This window comes from Petromyzon marinus, chromosome 38 (assembly GCF_048934315.1).
Source record: "Petromyzon marinus isolate PM22_M1 ecotype Great Lakes invasive population chromosome 38, UKy_Petmar_22M1.pri1.0, whole genome shotgun sequence".
NCBI lineage: Eukaryota > Metazoa > Chordata > Hyperoartia > Petromyzontiformes > Petromyzontidae > Petromyzon > Petromyzon marinus.
Genome location: NC_133704.1, coordinates 10,937,192 through 10,955,312, shown reverse-complemented (window position 1 = coordinate 10,955,312; position 18,121 = coordinate 10,937,192). Strand labels below are relative to the sequence as shown.

The 18,121-nt window shown below is 44.8% G+C and overlaps 1 protein-coding gene across 1 annotated transcript in view; it reads left to right on the top strand.

The window, feature by feature from the left end:
* Positions 1–987: 987 nt before the first annotated feature.
* Positions 988–18,121, top strand: part of USP32 (ubiquitin specific peptidase 32) — an 83,851-nt gene continuing 66,717 nt past the window's right edge. The window contains exons 1-5 of the mRNA XM_032967618.2: positions 988–1,672; positions 9,163–9,287; positions 11,611–11,716; positions 12,176–12,297; positions 15,483–15,642. Of these exons, the coding sequence (XP_032823509.2) occupies positions 1,615–1,672; positions 9,163–9,287; positions 11,611–11,716; positions 12,176–12,297; positions 15,483–15,642 (571 nt within the window). The 5' untranslated portion in view covers positions 988–1,614. The remainder of the gene's footprint in view (positions 1,673–9,162; positions 9,288–11,610; positions 11,717–12,175; positions 12,298–15,482; positions 15,643–18,121) is intronic.

Sequence of the window (18,121 nt, the reverse complement as noted above, 5' to 3'; positions counted from 1 at the left end):
ACTTTACATTCAATGAAACAAGAAATGGTAAAAAAAGTAAAAACAGAGCAATTAAGACATTATTGTAAAAAATAAATATAAAGTCCATCCCATGTGTTAGTGAGTTTTTAAAAAATATTTTAGGCAGTAAATGGCAGGAAACGAGTTTTCAAATGTAGATATTTTTCTAGGTTGGGACCTCCCAGACCCCCTGGAAGATTTGGTCCCCCCAAATGATGACTCCATGGCTACGGCCTCGCCCGGTGTGCAGGAGGAGACCGTGGCTTCGATGCTGATCCCGACCCTGACGCCTGCTGCTGTATATTTGGAGTTTGCGTGTCTCTCTCATCGTTATCATGTGGCTAAGAGATGTTAACTACCTCGCCAGGTGTGCAGGAGGTCGTAGATTTGATCCCTAACCCTGACGCCTGCTGTATATTTGGAGTTTGTGTTGTCTCGCTCTCATCATCATGTGGCTAAGAGATGTTTACTACCTCGCCAGGTATACAGGAGGTCGTGGATTCGATCCCTAACCCTGACGCCTGTTGTATATTTGGAGTTTGTGTTGTCTCTCTCTCATTATCATGTGGCTAAGAGATGTTTACTACCTCGTCTGGTGTGCAGGAGGTCGTGGCTTCGATCCCTAACCCTGACGCCTGCTGCTGTATATTTGGAGTTTGTGTTGTCTCTCTCTGTCTCTCTTTCCCCGTGGTTCGCGTGGTTCTTTCTAGGAGTCCTCCGGTTTTAACACAAACACCTCCCCCCGTCCACATTTAGCATGGCACATCACTACTCGTTTGGGAGTATTTTGGGCTGCTATAAATGTCCACGAGATGATGACGACGATGATGATTATGATAAGAAGCCGACAACTTCGTTGAGCAATAATAATTCGTGAGTCTTACTTGGTAAAATAAACAACAGTTTTTATTAGCTTAACGTTCCTGCCCTCTCTATCGAACACCACACACATCACCACCACCACCATCATCATCCAGCAGGGTTGCTAAAGCAACCCACAGCCACCGTTCTACAACTTCAGCAATTGTTTCTTGCTGTGGTTGTGTCCCCCACACCTGCTGACGGACGCTTGTGTGTGTTGCGCCCGAAACGTCGTGCTTTAATCTGTTTTATTCCGACCGAAAGAACAAAAAAGACGACAAATCTCGCACTTTTTTCCGTCTCGGTTTCGTTCAGCGATAACGACGAACGCGGCTTTTGCTTCGCTATTCACGGCGGTTACATCAGTCAATAGCCACACACACAGCAATCTGTCTCTCTAAAAAAATATATAAATTTAATCTTATTATTATTGTTGTTGTGGTCGTGGTCGTCGTCGACGACGACGTTGTTGTTGTTTTTCCGACAGAGGTTTTTAAGTCCCTCGCATCTGACAACGCCTCCAGCGGCCGAGCCGCACACGCAGAGGAGTCCCGCCCTCAGCACGGGGCGCAGCAGCAGCCGCAGCAGCAGCAGCCGCGACATCCCTCGGCTGCGATTGCCACCACCACCACCTCATCATCCTCCTCATCATCATCGTCGTCGTCTTCGGTGCTACGTGCGCTGCCCCGTCAACAACAAGAACCACCACCCTGTACGCGCCCCTGGGTCCCGCGCAAGTGACATGAGGGCACAATGGGCGCCAAGGAATCCAAGCTGGGCTTCCTGGCGTACGAGGACGCGCTCAAGAGAGGTGCTGGCCGCGACCACCCACCACCACCCACCACCATCTCCCGCTGCCCTCTCGCCTCTTGTCTCTCCCCAGTCCACATCCCGCCGTCTGCCCTTCCTCGGCGACCCTTCCCTCCCTGGCTGCTGCAGCCTTTGGCCGCCCTCGATGTCCGCCCACATTTCCTCATGTCGGCTCCTCTCGCCGTCGGCCCCACGCCCCTTCCTCCCCCCGTGTCCCTTCTTGCTCGTCTCAACACGGCCGCCCTCAATCTCTACCCCCGCCGCCCTTCGTAGCCACTCTCGCCCGCTCTCTCCCGTGTCCACGGTCAACACCGTGGCTCTTCCTGCCCCTCACTCCATGCCCTTCCTGCCAGCACCCCCCTCGTTCACTGGCCATAGCTGCCCTACGTCCCTGCCTGCCCTACCTCTCTCGTCCTGCCTTACCCTTCTGCCTTACTTGCCTGCCCTACCTGCCTACCCTATCTGCCTGTCCTACCTGCCTACCCTATCTGCCTGCCCTGCATACCCTATCTGCCTACCCTATCTGCCTGCCCTATCTGCCTACCCTATCTGTCTGCCCTACCTACCTGCCCTACCTGCCTGCCCTACCTGCCCGACCTATCTGCCCGACCTATCTGCCTGCCCTACCTGCCCTACCTATCTGCCCTACCTGCCTGCCCTACCTGCCTGCCCTACCTGCCCGACCTACCTGCCCGACCTACCTGCCTGCCCTACCTATCTGCCCTACCTGCCTGCCCTACCTGCCCGACCTACCTGCCCGACCTACCTGCCTGCCCTACCTATCTGCCCTACCTGCCTGCCCTACCTGCCCGACCTACCTGCCCGACCTACCTGCCCGACCTACCTGCCTGCCCTACCTATCTGCCCTACCTATCTGCCCTACCTACCTGCCCTACCTGCCTGCCCTACCAACCTTTCCCGGCCTGACATCCATAGCCGCACCTGCTTGCATTTCCCTTCCTTGATTGCTGCGTCCGCTGGCGCCGTGTAAACGTCCGAGCATTGGCTCCTGAGCCAGACACAGCGGGAATCTTTGGGATGGAACTGCGTCTTGGATATCGTTTTAAATGTCTGGGTTTATGGCCTAATGCTGTGTCTGATGCTGGTTATGGTTTGTGTTATTGTGTGTTTCTGGGTTTGGGTATGTGGGTGATCAGGTTATCGGTGTTTTATAGGTGTTTGGTGGCGACTGGGTTCTGGGTTTAGGTTTGGTGTGTTCTGGTGCTGAGTTTGGAGTCTCGGTTGAGTTCTGGGTCTGATGCTGCCGTGTACGTGATTAGTTCTGGTTATGTGTCTCATCTAGGTTCCGGTCTATGGTGTGACACTGGCTCTTGGATGTGATTTTTGGTCGTGAGTTCTGCGTGTGGGTTTGGTGCTCTGGGATTCTGTCTGCTTCTGGGTCTGAATTTGGCGCTGGATCTGTGCATGGATCTGGGCTTACTTCGCCTGTTTCTGGATCTTCGGCTGTCTCAGCTTGGGGCTGGGGCTGTAAATGGTTCTGATCCGGGCCCGGGATGAGTCCGGTGCTGTGTCTGGAATTGAGCTTGGGTGTGGTCTAATTCCTTGGCTGAGAGAGGACATGGGCCTGAGCCAGGATCTGAGAGTCTGTCTTTAAGTTTGCCAAGGTCCCATCTCGGTTTGTGACTTAAGTCTGGGGGCTGTGATCTAGCGAGACTGCATGGGGGTCTGCATTGGGTTTCCCGTGGTGATTTGGGGCTCGGCAGACGTGTAATGCCACCTTGGGCAGATCAAGCCGCTGCTTGAGGCGTGGTTTGGGTAAAGCTGATGTCTGAAGTGACATATTTCCATGTGGTGGTGATGATGATGATAATCATCCCTCCATGATCAATAAAAATGGATCCTGAATTGTTGTAGACTGCAGAGGCAGTGGCCGCAGTTGTGGCTATGGAGATATGGTTCCCCACCATACAAATGTGACATTTCCATCACTGCCCGTTGTCATGTATAATAACACCGTCCCACTCTCGTGTGTGAATGGAGGCACTGTGACTGAATAATAATGTCCAATTGTGGATCCAGGAAAAGCTGCACTGAGTCGCATTGCTCTCTGGAGGGCCTTATATTAAGATATGTGGGGGTAGTTTCTTATTGAGCATTTTTGCATGTGAGAGGAAATGGCAATGCACGGAGAAATGCATATTCAGGGGAAAACACTGAAATATCAACTTTTGAGCGTAGGTAAAGAGACCTGCTTTCTGCGCTGCATATGTACAGATTGCAACAGCGGCTGGCTTTGGAGTCTCGTGCGGTACACGAGGTGATTTCGCTGTGTGTGAGCCCACAAACCTGTCACGTTATGGAGGCCTACTCAAGTGGTCAGTGCGTAAAGCTTTGACATGCATTGTAATGGGTCACTGTGAAAGGGTCTCTCAAAATAACACTGCAGAGCAAAAATGCAACATGCGTTTGCATTACAGTAGAATATTGTATTTAAATATACAGCAAATGGACTCGGGAAGAGTAAAAAAATGCCAACGATTTGGCTAATTCAGCGTAGTGTACAGTGTTTGCTTAAATCTTTTTTAAAATGCATTCCCTGCTCTGCCTTTCGAAAATTAAAGTTAAATGTTAAAGAGCAATGGTGCGCACTGGTGATTGCCCAAATTGAACCCTTTTACGCCTTGTTGACAAAGACATGTTTTCATAGGGATTTAGTTTGAGCCATCATACAGATAGTAATGATCGTATGTGAATAAATGATGTAATAGCGCACGGTATTACGTGCATGCATTTCACACGCACTATTAATCTGGTTAGCACATACATTTTGATTTAAAGCTTTCGTGACTGCAGTAATTCATATTCTTAGTTCTTTCGGTAAAGTCACGTTGAAGGGAAACAATAAAATAATAAAATATATATAAAACAATAAAAATTCTCACGACGTTTCGACCATAACACAAACGGTCGTCTTCAGGTGTTTGTGTTATGGTCGAAACGTCGTGAGAATTTTTATTGTTTTATATATGTTATTATTTTATTGTTTCCCTTCAACGTGACTTTACCGAAAGAACTAAGAATCTGGTTAGCACATGTCAAAATGAAAAATGCGTTTTGACCAGAAACTATTACCCTTGACCCAAAATTCAATGCCTAAATATTTCACATTAACAGTAATTAGCGATTAAATATAACAACCAATAAACATCCGACAGTCATCTGATGCCATGAAGATGTACAGCGTGTATTTATAGTAACCGCTTTACAGTAACCTTAAGCCTAGAAGGTACACGTGACAATTACAGCCGTTACTATTGACACAAATTGTAAACCTGAATACAAAGCTACCTATTGTGATGAATGGGAGTCGGCGGTGTTCATGGAGTGTTCTTGACTAATACATTTGCCAATGATGGTGAGAAGGAAACTACATGGTTTCCCTGTTTAAACAAATGCCGTTGCAAAACACTTATCCAGAAAGCCCTTAGCCTTGTTCACGGAAATGGTCTTTGCTTTCATCACATCCCGAGACTGGCTCTCGTTTATAAAGAAGTTTCAGTGCTATATCTTTTGTTGCAGATCTTGCACTTCTGCACAATGCAAGAGATGTGCGTTCTAAATTATCTTGAGCACATTGTACAATGGTGAAGCTATGATGCCACATGAGTTAAATGTTGATTAGGAAGGCTTTTCTTTTCTTTTTACACATTCAACAAAGGCCTTAGATAATCTTGCGAATAAAATGTGATTTCAGGAAGCATTTATCATGTCAGTTTTCAAAATCGATCATGACGATGAGAATCATGGGGCTATGTTATTCTAACTGCGAGACTTCCTGGAAGATTTACTTTGAACCTAACAGTGCTGTGTTATTTCCTTGAGTCTTTTTCATTAATCATAAACCCTAGGAATGCCTTAACTCTGTTATAAGTAGCAAACTTACACCGTAGAGTCTGGCTGAGGACAATATTTAAATCACCTTTTCAGGAAGGAAGTCACTTCGGATATTGAGTCTATTTATTTTAGGATTTTGCATGTACAGTATGAGGAAACCAGAGTGCTTGGAGGAATCGCATGCATTTGAGGAGAGCATCCCCCCAAATTGCACTCATGACAGAGACTACTTTCTGTACTGCACGCAGTAAGTGCAAGTTCCCACCTGAAGTAGGTGCTTCACGCAAGTTATTGCTGCTCTGACCCCCTTGCGTGATGATACACCACCTTTGCAGGTTGCTTATGGACATGATACATGGCAACATTTTTCGTGGCAGCATGTGCTCCTCGGGTTCTCCAGTAATAATAATTGTGGTAATAATTAGAGGAGTGATGACACGGTTATTTGTGCACAGCGTTTTAAACTTGGCAACCTTAAGTTGGATGTTTGACAACGGCGAATATCCGTAGCTCGTGATATCTAAATTGGATCTGGGCAACAGCAAATAACAATAAACTCAAACACATTCGTCAAATATTATTACTTGCACACGGCTTACTTAACCGTCCTTAAAATGATTATTTGACAATACTGTATTCTTATGTACCGCATTGTGTGCAGAATAAGCCGTACGTCTTGTACTGTTATTTTAGCAGGGTTCTTTGGGCTTCAAACACGCAGCCAGCGGTGAGAAACGGCATGGCTCATAGGTACATTCTGATGAAACAGGACAACGTGACTGACATCAACATTATTTCAAATTAATTCTGACTTGCGGAGTAAGGACACTAACTGGAAAAGTCACGTGTGATTAACCAAATGTTGAAGGCCTGGATTCAGCTCTAATGGACTTGACCCTAACGAAATCTCAACAGGGTGCTGAAGCTAGTTTTTTTCCTTCATTTGATTCGTGTCTTGAGTGAGTTGAGGTGTCAGCTGTAAAGCTTTTTTTTTACCGCGTCTCACTAACTTGATAAGAAGATGCCTGCCTCCCACACATAATAGCACAGACAGCTAGATGTATTCTTGTTTCCTTGGTAATGTTGTGGTGTACACCACTCGTAACCCGCAGCAGGCTTTGTGTGCGTACTGCCACTTTTGTTACCCAGGGACGGTGAACAAGGTGTTTGCTTGCTTGTAGGTGATTTTGTAAACGTGCTTTTCAATAGACGGTTGACTTTTTAGTCGAGCGTGGTGGCACATGCTAGTAACCTGGCACTTTTGAGGCAGCGTTGCTGGATCACACAGAGGTCAGCATGTGATGTGAGACTCTCATACCCCCTCAGGGGCTGCAAGGTGGCAAGTACAGCAAATCCGTTTGTATCCCATTTTCAGACTTTCGACTTTTATTGCCTCGTGTGTATTTTTTTAAATCTAGGTACTCTGCTTCCCTTCCGTATGCCAAAGGGGATTTGCCAAACATCCTAGTCCAGGGCCCCTCAAATATTCACTGGGTTTCCAATTAGTTTTGTTTTTACGTCGTAAAGTGTTATGTATAACATAAATCAATTCCATCCATTTGAATTCCACCAATGGATGAAAGCTTCCGTACATCATCCGTGTTGGTCAAGGTTTTCTTACATTATACTTCACTACACAGGTCAGGGTTAGTGAGGGTGGGGAGGGTAAGGCCGATTCTGATATCAATTGCCACTGATGTTTGTTGTGGATGGGAATTGAATTTTGGTTGCCGGGTTCAGAGCACTGCTCGCTAACAACTGTACCACCATATTTTTGGTTCTTTCGGTAAAGTCACGTAGAAGGGAAACAATAAAATAATAAAAATATAAAACAGTAAAAATTCTCACGACGTTCCACCAATGGATGAAAGCTTCCGTACATCATCCGTGTTGGTCAAGGTTTTCTTACATTATACTTCACTACACAGGTCAGGGTTAGTGAGGGTGGGGAGGGTAAGGCCGATTCTGATATCAATTGCCACTGATGTTTGTTGTGGATGGGAATTGAATTTTGGTTGCCGGGTTCAGAGCACTGCTCGCTAACAACTGTACCACCATATTTTTGGTTCTTTCGGTAAAGTCACGTAGAAGGGAAACAATAAAATAATAAAAATATAAAACAGTAAAAATTCTCACGACGTTTCGACTGCAACACAAGCAGTCGAAACGTCGTGAGAATTTTTATTGTTTATATTTGTATTTTATTGTTTCCCTTCTACGTGACTTTACCGAAAGAACCAAGAATATGAATCCCTGCAGTCACGAAAGCTTTAAATCAAAATTTAACTGTACCACTGCTGTACTCCTTGGGTGTTGTTTATTTGAGTGTAAAGCATTTGGAAAATCATTTAAGTTAATGAAAAAAATATTTCCTTTAACAAAATTATCTTGCTGGAGATCAGCAATTATATGTTCACGTGAGGAAGTTTTGTACACGTATTCATTTGTATAAGTGGAATATATAGATGACCTTTAGTTAAAACAGCTGAGAGCCCATAAAAATTCTGCATAACAAACGTAATACAAGGTCGGACATCGCAGAGCAACACAAAATGTAAAGCAACGTGAAATTGAAATGAGAAACAAATAAGCCCAGGCAGCCCTTGAACTCGTGTAAAAAATTTGTGAAAACTATTTCTGATATTAAATCTATACACTCATAAGCATATATATATAACCGTATATATAAATTAAATATCTTTAGGTCGATTAGGGGTGCCAATCACAAGTGTAGGCATTTACAAAAAAAAAACTTCCTCTGGCTTATAATTGGAAACACAGTGGCAGGACTGAGATGCAGTGGTAATTTTTTTAATAAATGAAATGCATTTATTTTGGAGCAGTTCATCTACAAATTTGCCAATCAATATGTATTTGCTGCATGTGTAATTTGGTTGTTGGGACTACAGCCACCTTTGCATATTGAAAGCTGCTTTGGAAGACCAGGCTCATGCCAGTTTTGGTGGGAACAGCATCAAAGTATGTTGTTCCAAAGCTCCAGTCAAAAGGCGTTTTATATTTTCCGTTTTATAATTTTAGTGATAATGTTCTTAGGGTACAGATGTGTTTGCATACTTCTTCTCAATGTACCCAAAGGCAGGTCCCTGGCTCAAGCTCTCTCCATCCTATCCAGTCACCACTCCTCTTCTCTCTACCTTTGCAACTCCGCACTCCATGCCAGGGTTCTTGAGCCATAACTAGGGAAAGATGGTTGAGGTTTTCCCCGAATAGTTTTTTTAGGTGACACCGTCACGGGTCGGAGTTTAACATCACTCTCAGGGCGTGTTGGCATTCTACATAATTCAAAATTATGCTGCATAGCACGTTAAAGCAATCCACCACACTTGCAGAACTCTACCGCACATCAGTTGAAGCCATTCTTCTGGTTAACTAATCCAGACATAGACTTACAACTTGCTATTCATCCAGCCATACACAAGAAGAAGACTAGTTCACTAGTTCATTGATGCTGTGGAATGGTTTATGTCATGCCAGAAAAATACACAATACATCGTTTCACTACCTCGTCTATGCTGTGAAATGGTTGTCTTTTTATGACATTCACATATGCGATGTTGCTTATTGTTCAGTTGCCACCGCTAATTCCGTGTTGTGACCTTTTCCCTCTGCACACAGTGACGGATGATGAGCTGAAGAGGCTACGCGATGCCTTCAAACGGTCATGTGGTCTGGCGTACATGAACCAGCAATGCTTTGTGAGGGAGGTGCTTGGGGAAGGGGTGCCGCCTAAAGTGGCCGAGGTGAGAACCACCAATCATCCTGTCTGTCATGATTTAAAATCTGGAGAGCCTGTCGTCAATAAAAGTTTTAAAAAATAGCACACACTTCAAGTACGACGAATCCTCAGGCGAGGTTATTAATAATCCTCAGTCAGTGCAGCCATATTAACACTACTCAGTAGTAATCCTGCAACAATGGAAGCTAATATAGCAGCAACCCATTTTTTTTATCGTGGACTCTTACGTTGTGATGTCATCTCGTGCGTGAGTTTATCGATTTATAATATCAATTCTAAAACTAATCTAACAAGTTAGTGGAAATTATGTAAGGCGAACAATGACAACATCGTGTCACTTGGCAGTGTTTGCTTGCACGTACAGCTGTGTAATGTGTTAGCACATGCACTCACTATACAGTGTGCGGTATTCCAGTGTGGGTTGGAAAGGACAGGAAATGCATGCTTGTAACACTTGTTGATATCACAGCTGGGTGCACTGACTGACTAACCAAACTGGGTTTTCAGGCTTTTCAGTAACGTTAATCTTGGGTCATGCTACACATAAGTGTATGCATTTAAAAAATACATTTTTGGATATCTACAAAATCAGAAATTCTGAAAACAGAAATTAACCCATCATAATGGTTCGTCACTATGGTATTATTGTTTTTTTTCTTGGCTTGCTTACATATCCGCTATTATCTTGTGGGAGTGTATAGTCAGCTGCCTTCCAGTCTAGAAATGAAGACTTGGTGACTATTGACAAGTTACAATGGTGAGGTTGCCCTGTGTCTAAGGGGGCAAATATTGTTATATTGTTGAGCTGGCACCACTGAGATATTCTGTTCTGGAATCCAGGCAGGCAGGCCGTGATTTCAACCAGCTTCTCAAGTCTAGTGATGGTCTCAGTCCGGTCACTAATGACTGCACAAATAAACAATCACATCGGAGTTGTTTTTTCGCTTCATTGGGTTGATTTTGCCTCTGAGAATTCAAGTTTTACTTTGAGTGGCTTATGGCAAACACCCTCTCTGCGGGGCATGGAAAAATATGTGGCCCTAGTGTGCATGAAGAGGCCTATTGAAGCAAGTCGAGGAGTATAGTTCTGTGACGTAACCTTCCATGGCCGTTATCTGACACGGTGATACACTTCTCGTTACAAATGTAAAAACACATTAATAATTTACAGCTCTTTATCAATCAACTGGTGGATGAATGCCATGCTTTTTGATCCACGGGGGTTGTTTGTATGTATGTATGTTGAACTTCTTTCACACCGTACGTAGCCAATCTCACTGATCTGTGGTGACTTTACTTCATTACGATGCTCTGTACCGATACCAAGGACTTATTTTGAGATCACTCATGTTAGCCTTGGTCAAAGAATACAACTCATGTTACCGGGTTCATAGTTCAGTGCACACACCACAGTGTCACAGTTCCACCCCTGGATGGTGAAATTTCCAAATGGTAATTTGTCTTCTGACACGCTGCCAATAGATGTACTAACACACAAACATGCGCAGTGCATTTACAAATGCTCTGCTGCCAATAACACAATTGGATTATAATTGAGAGGAATGAAATGTAAAAAAAATGTGTCCCTGTAGGTCAACAATGGAATGGATAAAAGGAATTGAAGATGCATCACGACTATTCAATCAAATTCGTATGCACCAAGTTATTAAAATGCCCCAGGATTTTTTGTTGAAAAATTTCGTACAATAGTAATGTCTCTTCATCATGTAAGTAATCTTTTCACAAAGTTGCAGTGGTTAGTGCACTGCACTGTGAACCCAGTAACCTGAATTTGATTGCTGGCCTAAGGGAAAGATCTTCACTGACCAGTTCGGTGAAGTATGGTCAAGCAATCACTTTTATTTATACAGGAAGGAGAGGCCCACGGTCAGTGTTGGATTGATAAAGAGCTGTAGATCGTTTTTTTTTCGTTTCACAAGATGGACGAATTAGGCCTTTCAAATTGCACTCATTAGGTTAATTTAGATGGCTCAGGGCAGAGCATTGAGCCAGTGCCGCTGAGATTCTGGATTCAAATCCAGGCAGTCGCCTGTGATTATACTAGGTTCTTAAGTGTCGTGAGTTTGTAGCGTCAGTCCGTTCACCTTGCACTGCACAAACAAGACAATTCCACTCAATTTGGCTCTTTTCTAACGCAAAGAGTTGGTGTTGCTGCGAGGGGCAGTGCAACCTTTTGTGTCTCGTGAAATGACAACGACGGCACAGTCGGGGATGGGGGGGGTGGAAATTGGTGAATAAATACAAAATAAATGTAGGCCTTGCGTTGGTTGATTTTAGGGTACTAATTGAACGTCTGCCTTTTGCAGGTGATATACAACTCATTCGGCGGCTCTTCAAAGGGGCTGTCATTCAAGGAGTTGGTGGTGGGCCTGGTCCTGCTCACCCGCGGCCGGGATGAGGAGAAGATAAAATGTGAGCGAGCGGGGCATCCGAGTGCGCGTCTCGTGACGGCTGTACGTGTGTGTGTGTCACACGAGTGGAGTTATTGTGCACGGGTAGTAGTGCTTCTCGCTAAAATCCCAACCACTGTTGATGAACCATGAGCCACACGCACGCTGGACGGTGATCAGAGCGCTGGCCATTTATTTGTTATGTACTTTAACCCTGTAAAGGACACAGCTTTTCTCACACTGCCAGTTACCGTACAATGTTGCAAGTACGACTTGCTGGCGACAGGCTTAAATGGAAATGTGAAAAAGGTCAGATATGTCACAATCTATGAAAAATGACAGTCCATGCGCAATATATGCTACTGGATGTAGGTGGTTGATTAGTCAGGGTGGATATGCAATGGCCAGATATGCGACGTTGAACCGTGCGTGAAACTTAAGTGAACGCCACCTGCCGTGTCTGCCCCGTGGGAGAGTGCAGACATCTTCAGTTTGTGTGCCAACGAGTCGGGCAGCTATGTGAGCCGAGAAGGCCTGGAGGGGCTGCTCCAGGCGTGTGAGACTCAGCCCCTGGCCGAAACCGTGCGCCAGTGTTTCAGAGAGGTGAGCTCTCACGGGTCACCCATGCCTCTCTGCCCATCAGAGCACAGGTCACCAGCGACTTACTTGCCTCTCAACCTTTTCTTGCAGAAATGTGCAGCGCAGAAAATTCCATTCTTGGGATCTGATGTTATGCTTCCACGTATGTCTGTGTGTGGTGCCTCACCTTTAGTAACCCACACTGAACCAGCGTGGTGAATTGACCACGGTCATATAACCCCCCCCCCCCACCCCGTGTGATATGCACGGCGATGTGGGGAGGCCCTCATCCAGAGGTGGAATGACAAAATAGCTCCACCGTGTACTTGTGCCTTAAGTGGAACGAAATAAACATTGTCGGGAACAAGGCAAAAGTTGTTTGATGGGTTTTCAGAGGGCCTGGATTCTCGCCGTGTTTTGAGATGCCGTGGTCGGCAATGTCGTCTGCGGCAGCCGGTGGTGACTAAGCACCCCACCTAGATAATGGCAAGCGCCGTAATTGATTTCGTCGCAGTCTCTCCTTCAGTGGGAGACAAATTATCTGTTGGGTTAAGTGAAGGTTTTCACTTCATGCTATTATAAATGATTATACTTTATTAATTGATTTGGCTGACATTGTTGTGTTATTCCATTTTCCTACATTTTTAACCACTTTGATTGAACACCAAGCAGTTGAAGAGGCGTTACATTTAATCAGTTCCATTGTCCTTCCGGATGCAACTGAAAGAGCACTATCCAAAGAATGCAAATTACTTCATTAGGCTGCTGCACTAGTGATCACATTTCACCTCTATGAGCGTATTATTTTGTTAGCTGCACGACTCTTTAAACCTTTAAGACAATCTGATAAGGAACTGTTGGCACAGTCCTTCTTTGAAGTTTGGCTGGATCTCTTTACACCCAAGAAAGAGCTGGATTTTAGGAGGTAATTTCAATTTCAAATATATTTTGACTTAACAATTTGAGATCTCAAGAGACCAGGATAGACTTAATTTACAAGAGTGAGCTGGGGCGTTAGTCTGCCAGCATGGGGCGATTACTGCTATGCGTAGCCCCAATTTAGTAATTTGTGATGCTATTTTCGAATTTGACAAATTTCTATCCTGATGCCGACACTCAATGGCGTATGCTTGCGAATGACATCAGGGATTCTTTAATGATGACGGTGAAGCGGACGACGCTTATTGTTGTTCCGGCTATTACACTCGCAGTATTAGTTTGGCCGCTGGGTTCGAACTGTTAACCCCTGTAGCAAGCGGCGAACACGCTAGGCGATGTCACTGTCCGGTGGGTAAAGGTGACAGTTTAAAAGTTAAAGGTCCAGCCCTGCAATCGCCTGAACACGGCGGCACTGCTTGGCAGAAGGGCCTCCACCCAAAAGCCCCCCCCCTGATGCTGGACAGAAATCTTGGAACTGGCGGGCGCACACGCACTGTCACCCACCATACGTGACTGACTGAGCGACTGACTTTGTCGTCATTTCCACTGCTGAGTGGACAGAGATGGGGGGGGGGTATTTAAGAAACTTGCCCAATGTTTTCACTGCCGTGCCAGGAGATTGATTTGACAACCTCTGGCTTGCAGGTCCAGTGTGCTAATCATCACACCACAGCAACATCCCATTGAGGAGGAGGCAGGACTACATGTCTTTATTTTGTATTGAATTGTGTTGAGCATGTTCCTATGTATATTGTACTTATCGGCGTCACAAAACGAGACGATTACATTTTATTTTGCAACTCCCGCATAAATCATTGCTTTCTCCCCATTATTGTAGGATGGCTTCCTGTAATTGTTGCATTGTATGAGATTCTCCTTCGGTTGTCTCTTATCCTCACGAGGGTCATTGTGCCTTTTCACATGGATGACTATAGAGGTGTTTCTCACACATGATAAACTAACAAAAACAACAGTCCTTAAACCTGAAAGATGCTGAATTAAGTGGAAGCACATTTTTACATGACCGTTTTTTTATTTTGGGCACTCATTGAATACCGGGGTGAGACGACCAACTCGCTACTTTTGAGAACCCAATTTTAATCGCGGGAGATTTGCCGAGGCTTAAAGCCGGGATCTCGGTGCTCTGGCAGTAATTATCCCTTTGAGCTGCCACCTGACAGGAGTGGTTTTCTGCCAGCACTCAGCAGTGTTAGGGGGTCGAGGCTCTCGAAGCCCGAGGCAGGCATTTCATCACAGGCTTTTCTGCCGGACGATTTAAGTTACGTCTCATCGGCTGCACTGCAACCCTGTGGCATTCGTGTGCGAGAATTGCAGCACCTCCTCGGCTACGGCGGATGAGTTGAAAAACTAAATTCATGCAACTGATGTCCGTGCTGTTGCTCGTTACCGGGTGACCGACTGTCAATGTTCTTGTCACTTGAGAATTTAATCTCAGACTGGAACCCTGGTGTTTGAACCTGGAATCTTAGCAGTGATATCGCATTGCCTAAGAACGTGCGTAGAAATTGTGTCGCGAGTGCTTTGCACAACAAAGTAGAAATGTGTTGAAGTGGATGGAAAGGGCATATTCTGTGATATTGGACTTAAATTATCAAAATACTTTCAAGAAAATGTATGCAGCTAAAATTAACTGCGACCTATCACTATCAATTCGGCATTACCATGAAGGTGTTTGCTTTCTGGGGATTGCATGTAAATTCAGAAATTATTCTTACTGTGCTGTGTGATTTTTATCTGGCTTGGTGGTGCATTGGGTAGAGTGCACAACTGGCGTTGGGAGCGTTGTGAGTTTAAATTCTGGTTGGGGATCAACCGGATCCTCATTGTCTCTGTTAAATACATTGAACGTTCTTGGGAACTGGAAGCCAGCAGTGGTTCTCGTGCCATGTTGACATGAGGACCACCGATGAGAAATAGACACATTTTACGAGGGAGTGGAGACTGAGAATAGGGGAAACGCAGGAGAGGAAGGCAGCTGAAGAGATGCGAGAGATGAAATCAATGAATCCGGAGGCCATTACTGGACAAGAACAATTAAGGAAATAATGTAATGGATGAAAATGAGGGTAGGTCTTTGCCCAAAAGTGTGAAGTTACTGGCTAACAACATTGTGGAGGGACAAGCTACTACCATGGGGAATGTGGAATTACCACCACTGGCTTGGGGACAATCAACAGGAGATGAATGCCCCTCCGTGGTCATTTGAGCAGGAAATAACTTTTGACATTCAACCGTGTGAATGTGCGCAGAGTGAGCGGGCCAACTACGAGCGCTTCAAGCAGTGGCTGCTCGCCAACAAGGAGCTGCTCATCCTCTCGCGTTGGCTGCTGGCGAGCACGGTCAGCGTGACCCTGACGGATGACAGCGACACGCCCACCTTCTACCAGACCCTCGCCGGAGTCACTCACTGTGAGTCTCTCGTACTGCACGCTCGGTGTTACACTTGGCGGTGTGTCAGCGTTGCGCGAGGTGGGACTTAGCTTGGGTCCGGAGAGCATCGGTTTGTCCTCGGTGCCGCAGGGAAATTCAATGGTGGGGGAGGCACCCCCGATAAATCCGATTTCTTTACAAAAAACTTCGTTATTTCTCTTGAGCGCCAAAATATTGCCACTTTCAAGCTTGTTATTTTACTTTTGTGTACTCAATAATTATTCTTATTATTATGAAACACGACCAGTATCTGATATTCGAGTGAAAATCTGCCATTTCGCAGAGGAGTGGAGGAGAAAGTAACTTCAAAAACTTCAAATAGAAATTGTGGTCTAGAGGTGTGATGGAGTTGTACTGTACTATACAGCAGTGACTGTAAAGTTCTAAAGTGGTACTGCCCTGCCCGTGATGTTTCTGTGCGGTGTAGAGTTGGAATTGCTTTGCAGGCTGCTATATGTTTGGGATTCGAAGCGAGATTTTCAATTTCTTTCCTCTTTTTATTTTTAGAGGGTCCTCCAATAAAACTCTTGTCATGTGTGAGACAGTGTATCTGCTCATGTGTTATTTTGAGGACAAACTGTGATAGTCGAGTGAGTGGCAACATAAGCACGGCCGCCACCACTATAATCGTCACGTTTGTTATTCTTTGTATTGTCAGCGACGCCACCATCCCATCACCTTTTCCCATCGCCACTGTCACCGCCCTCACAAACGTCGCACATATCTTCATTCTCGCTGCCATTTTCATCACTGTATTCACCATTACCTCTGGGGCTTTATGTCATTGCACACGAAAGTCCTAAGTTAAATAATGGATCTTAAATTGCATATCTCTTGAGTAAAGTTTCTGTAAAACAATGAACGTGAAAGTCCATGTTTTTTTTTTGCTAATATATGTTGGAAAAAGTGATTTCTGCAGGGCATGAATTAGGCTGCTTGTCTTTTGCTCTCTCCAGCTACACACATCGCAATTGATACTTGCTTGCTTGTATATACACATACATACATAATTATAATAATCACATCTTAATTACTTCCTTCTGAGTTACATTAACACTTGGCAGTTTGTTCCGAACAAAATGCACTCTTGTTTCGTAACACATACTTAATGCGTCATTTTTGAGTGTGTTCCATAAATAAGCTTAAATGGAGATATATATACGTGTGACTGATTTGCATTCCGTACGTTTGTTAATCAGGCATGTTGCAACATATATTGAGAGAGCCTTCAAGTAACTCGCAAGTGTCGGCGTTATTGTCTACAACAAGCCAGCCAAAGTTATTCAGGATGGTCTCTTGACTTTACTCAGTGTGCCGTGCAGTTTAAGTACGAGATAATGTTTAATTGTTTAAATGCGCATAAATGCGCATGTAAGAATATAAAAAAAGCAATGTACATTTAGGGAGGTCGTATTAGCGGCTGTGACCGCGCGGTTTGAGCTTGCTTGAAAGGCCTCTTTTCTGCAGAACCACTTTTGTCTACCCCTAACTCAGTTGTCAGATTCCAGCCCTCGTGACCCTCCCACTCGGCTGCTGTCAGCTCTGTCTTATCGCCTACATTCATATGTAAACGATGTGTGTGTTCATATGCTAACGACGGAATATGCATATTGTGCACGGTCGTGTTATTGTTCTTTGAAATATGCAGCATAATCGGTCCGGGTGGGGGATTGCAAATCACTGCACTTATTTCTTGTTTGGCCTCTTACTACCCACAAGTGATATATAAATAAAACATCACTATCACTCGCTCTCATCAAACAATATAAATCGTTCGCGCGAGACACTTGGCCGTCTGTCTTACAAGTTACAAAAACAATGGAGAGAATTGCTTTCGTGAACATTTATATCCTGATTGTTCCCAAGATATGGTAATGTTATAAATATAAATAAGTATTAGCTTGTCACAGGATATAAATTGCTGTGCTCTGTTTTCTGCGAAACCCCACTACTGCATTGGTGGTGATAAAATAATAGCCTTGCAAGGGTCCGATTTGCCACATGAAACAAAATAACGTGTTCTTTTGTCTTCCTTTCGGCTTTCTGAATCATTGTTTTTCAACAGGCGTTTTCTTTAGACAGGGATGCTCTCTGGTTAGATTTTTTTACTCTTTTGAGTCTAATCAGCAGTGGCCTTATAAAATGTTGCTGGGTTGTCTGATGTTGCAGGCAAGAGTCCTCCACAAACATTCTGTGGCCCATCCGGTAGCACACAGCAAAAGTACACGAGCATTATTGCCGCGCTGTGTTCTCATCCATCCGATAACGTGGATTCTATAAGCTCCACGATACGTGCATTGGATTGTGTACGAATCTGTGCTTTTCGTTTCATACAGGTTGGCTCGCAGATCCGTTCTTGTGACCCCTGCAGAGCCGCTGGAGGCTGCCGTTATAATTAATCACAACGTAAACAAAAAGATTGATACGTGAACCATGTCACGACCCTTTGATTGTGACG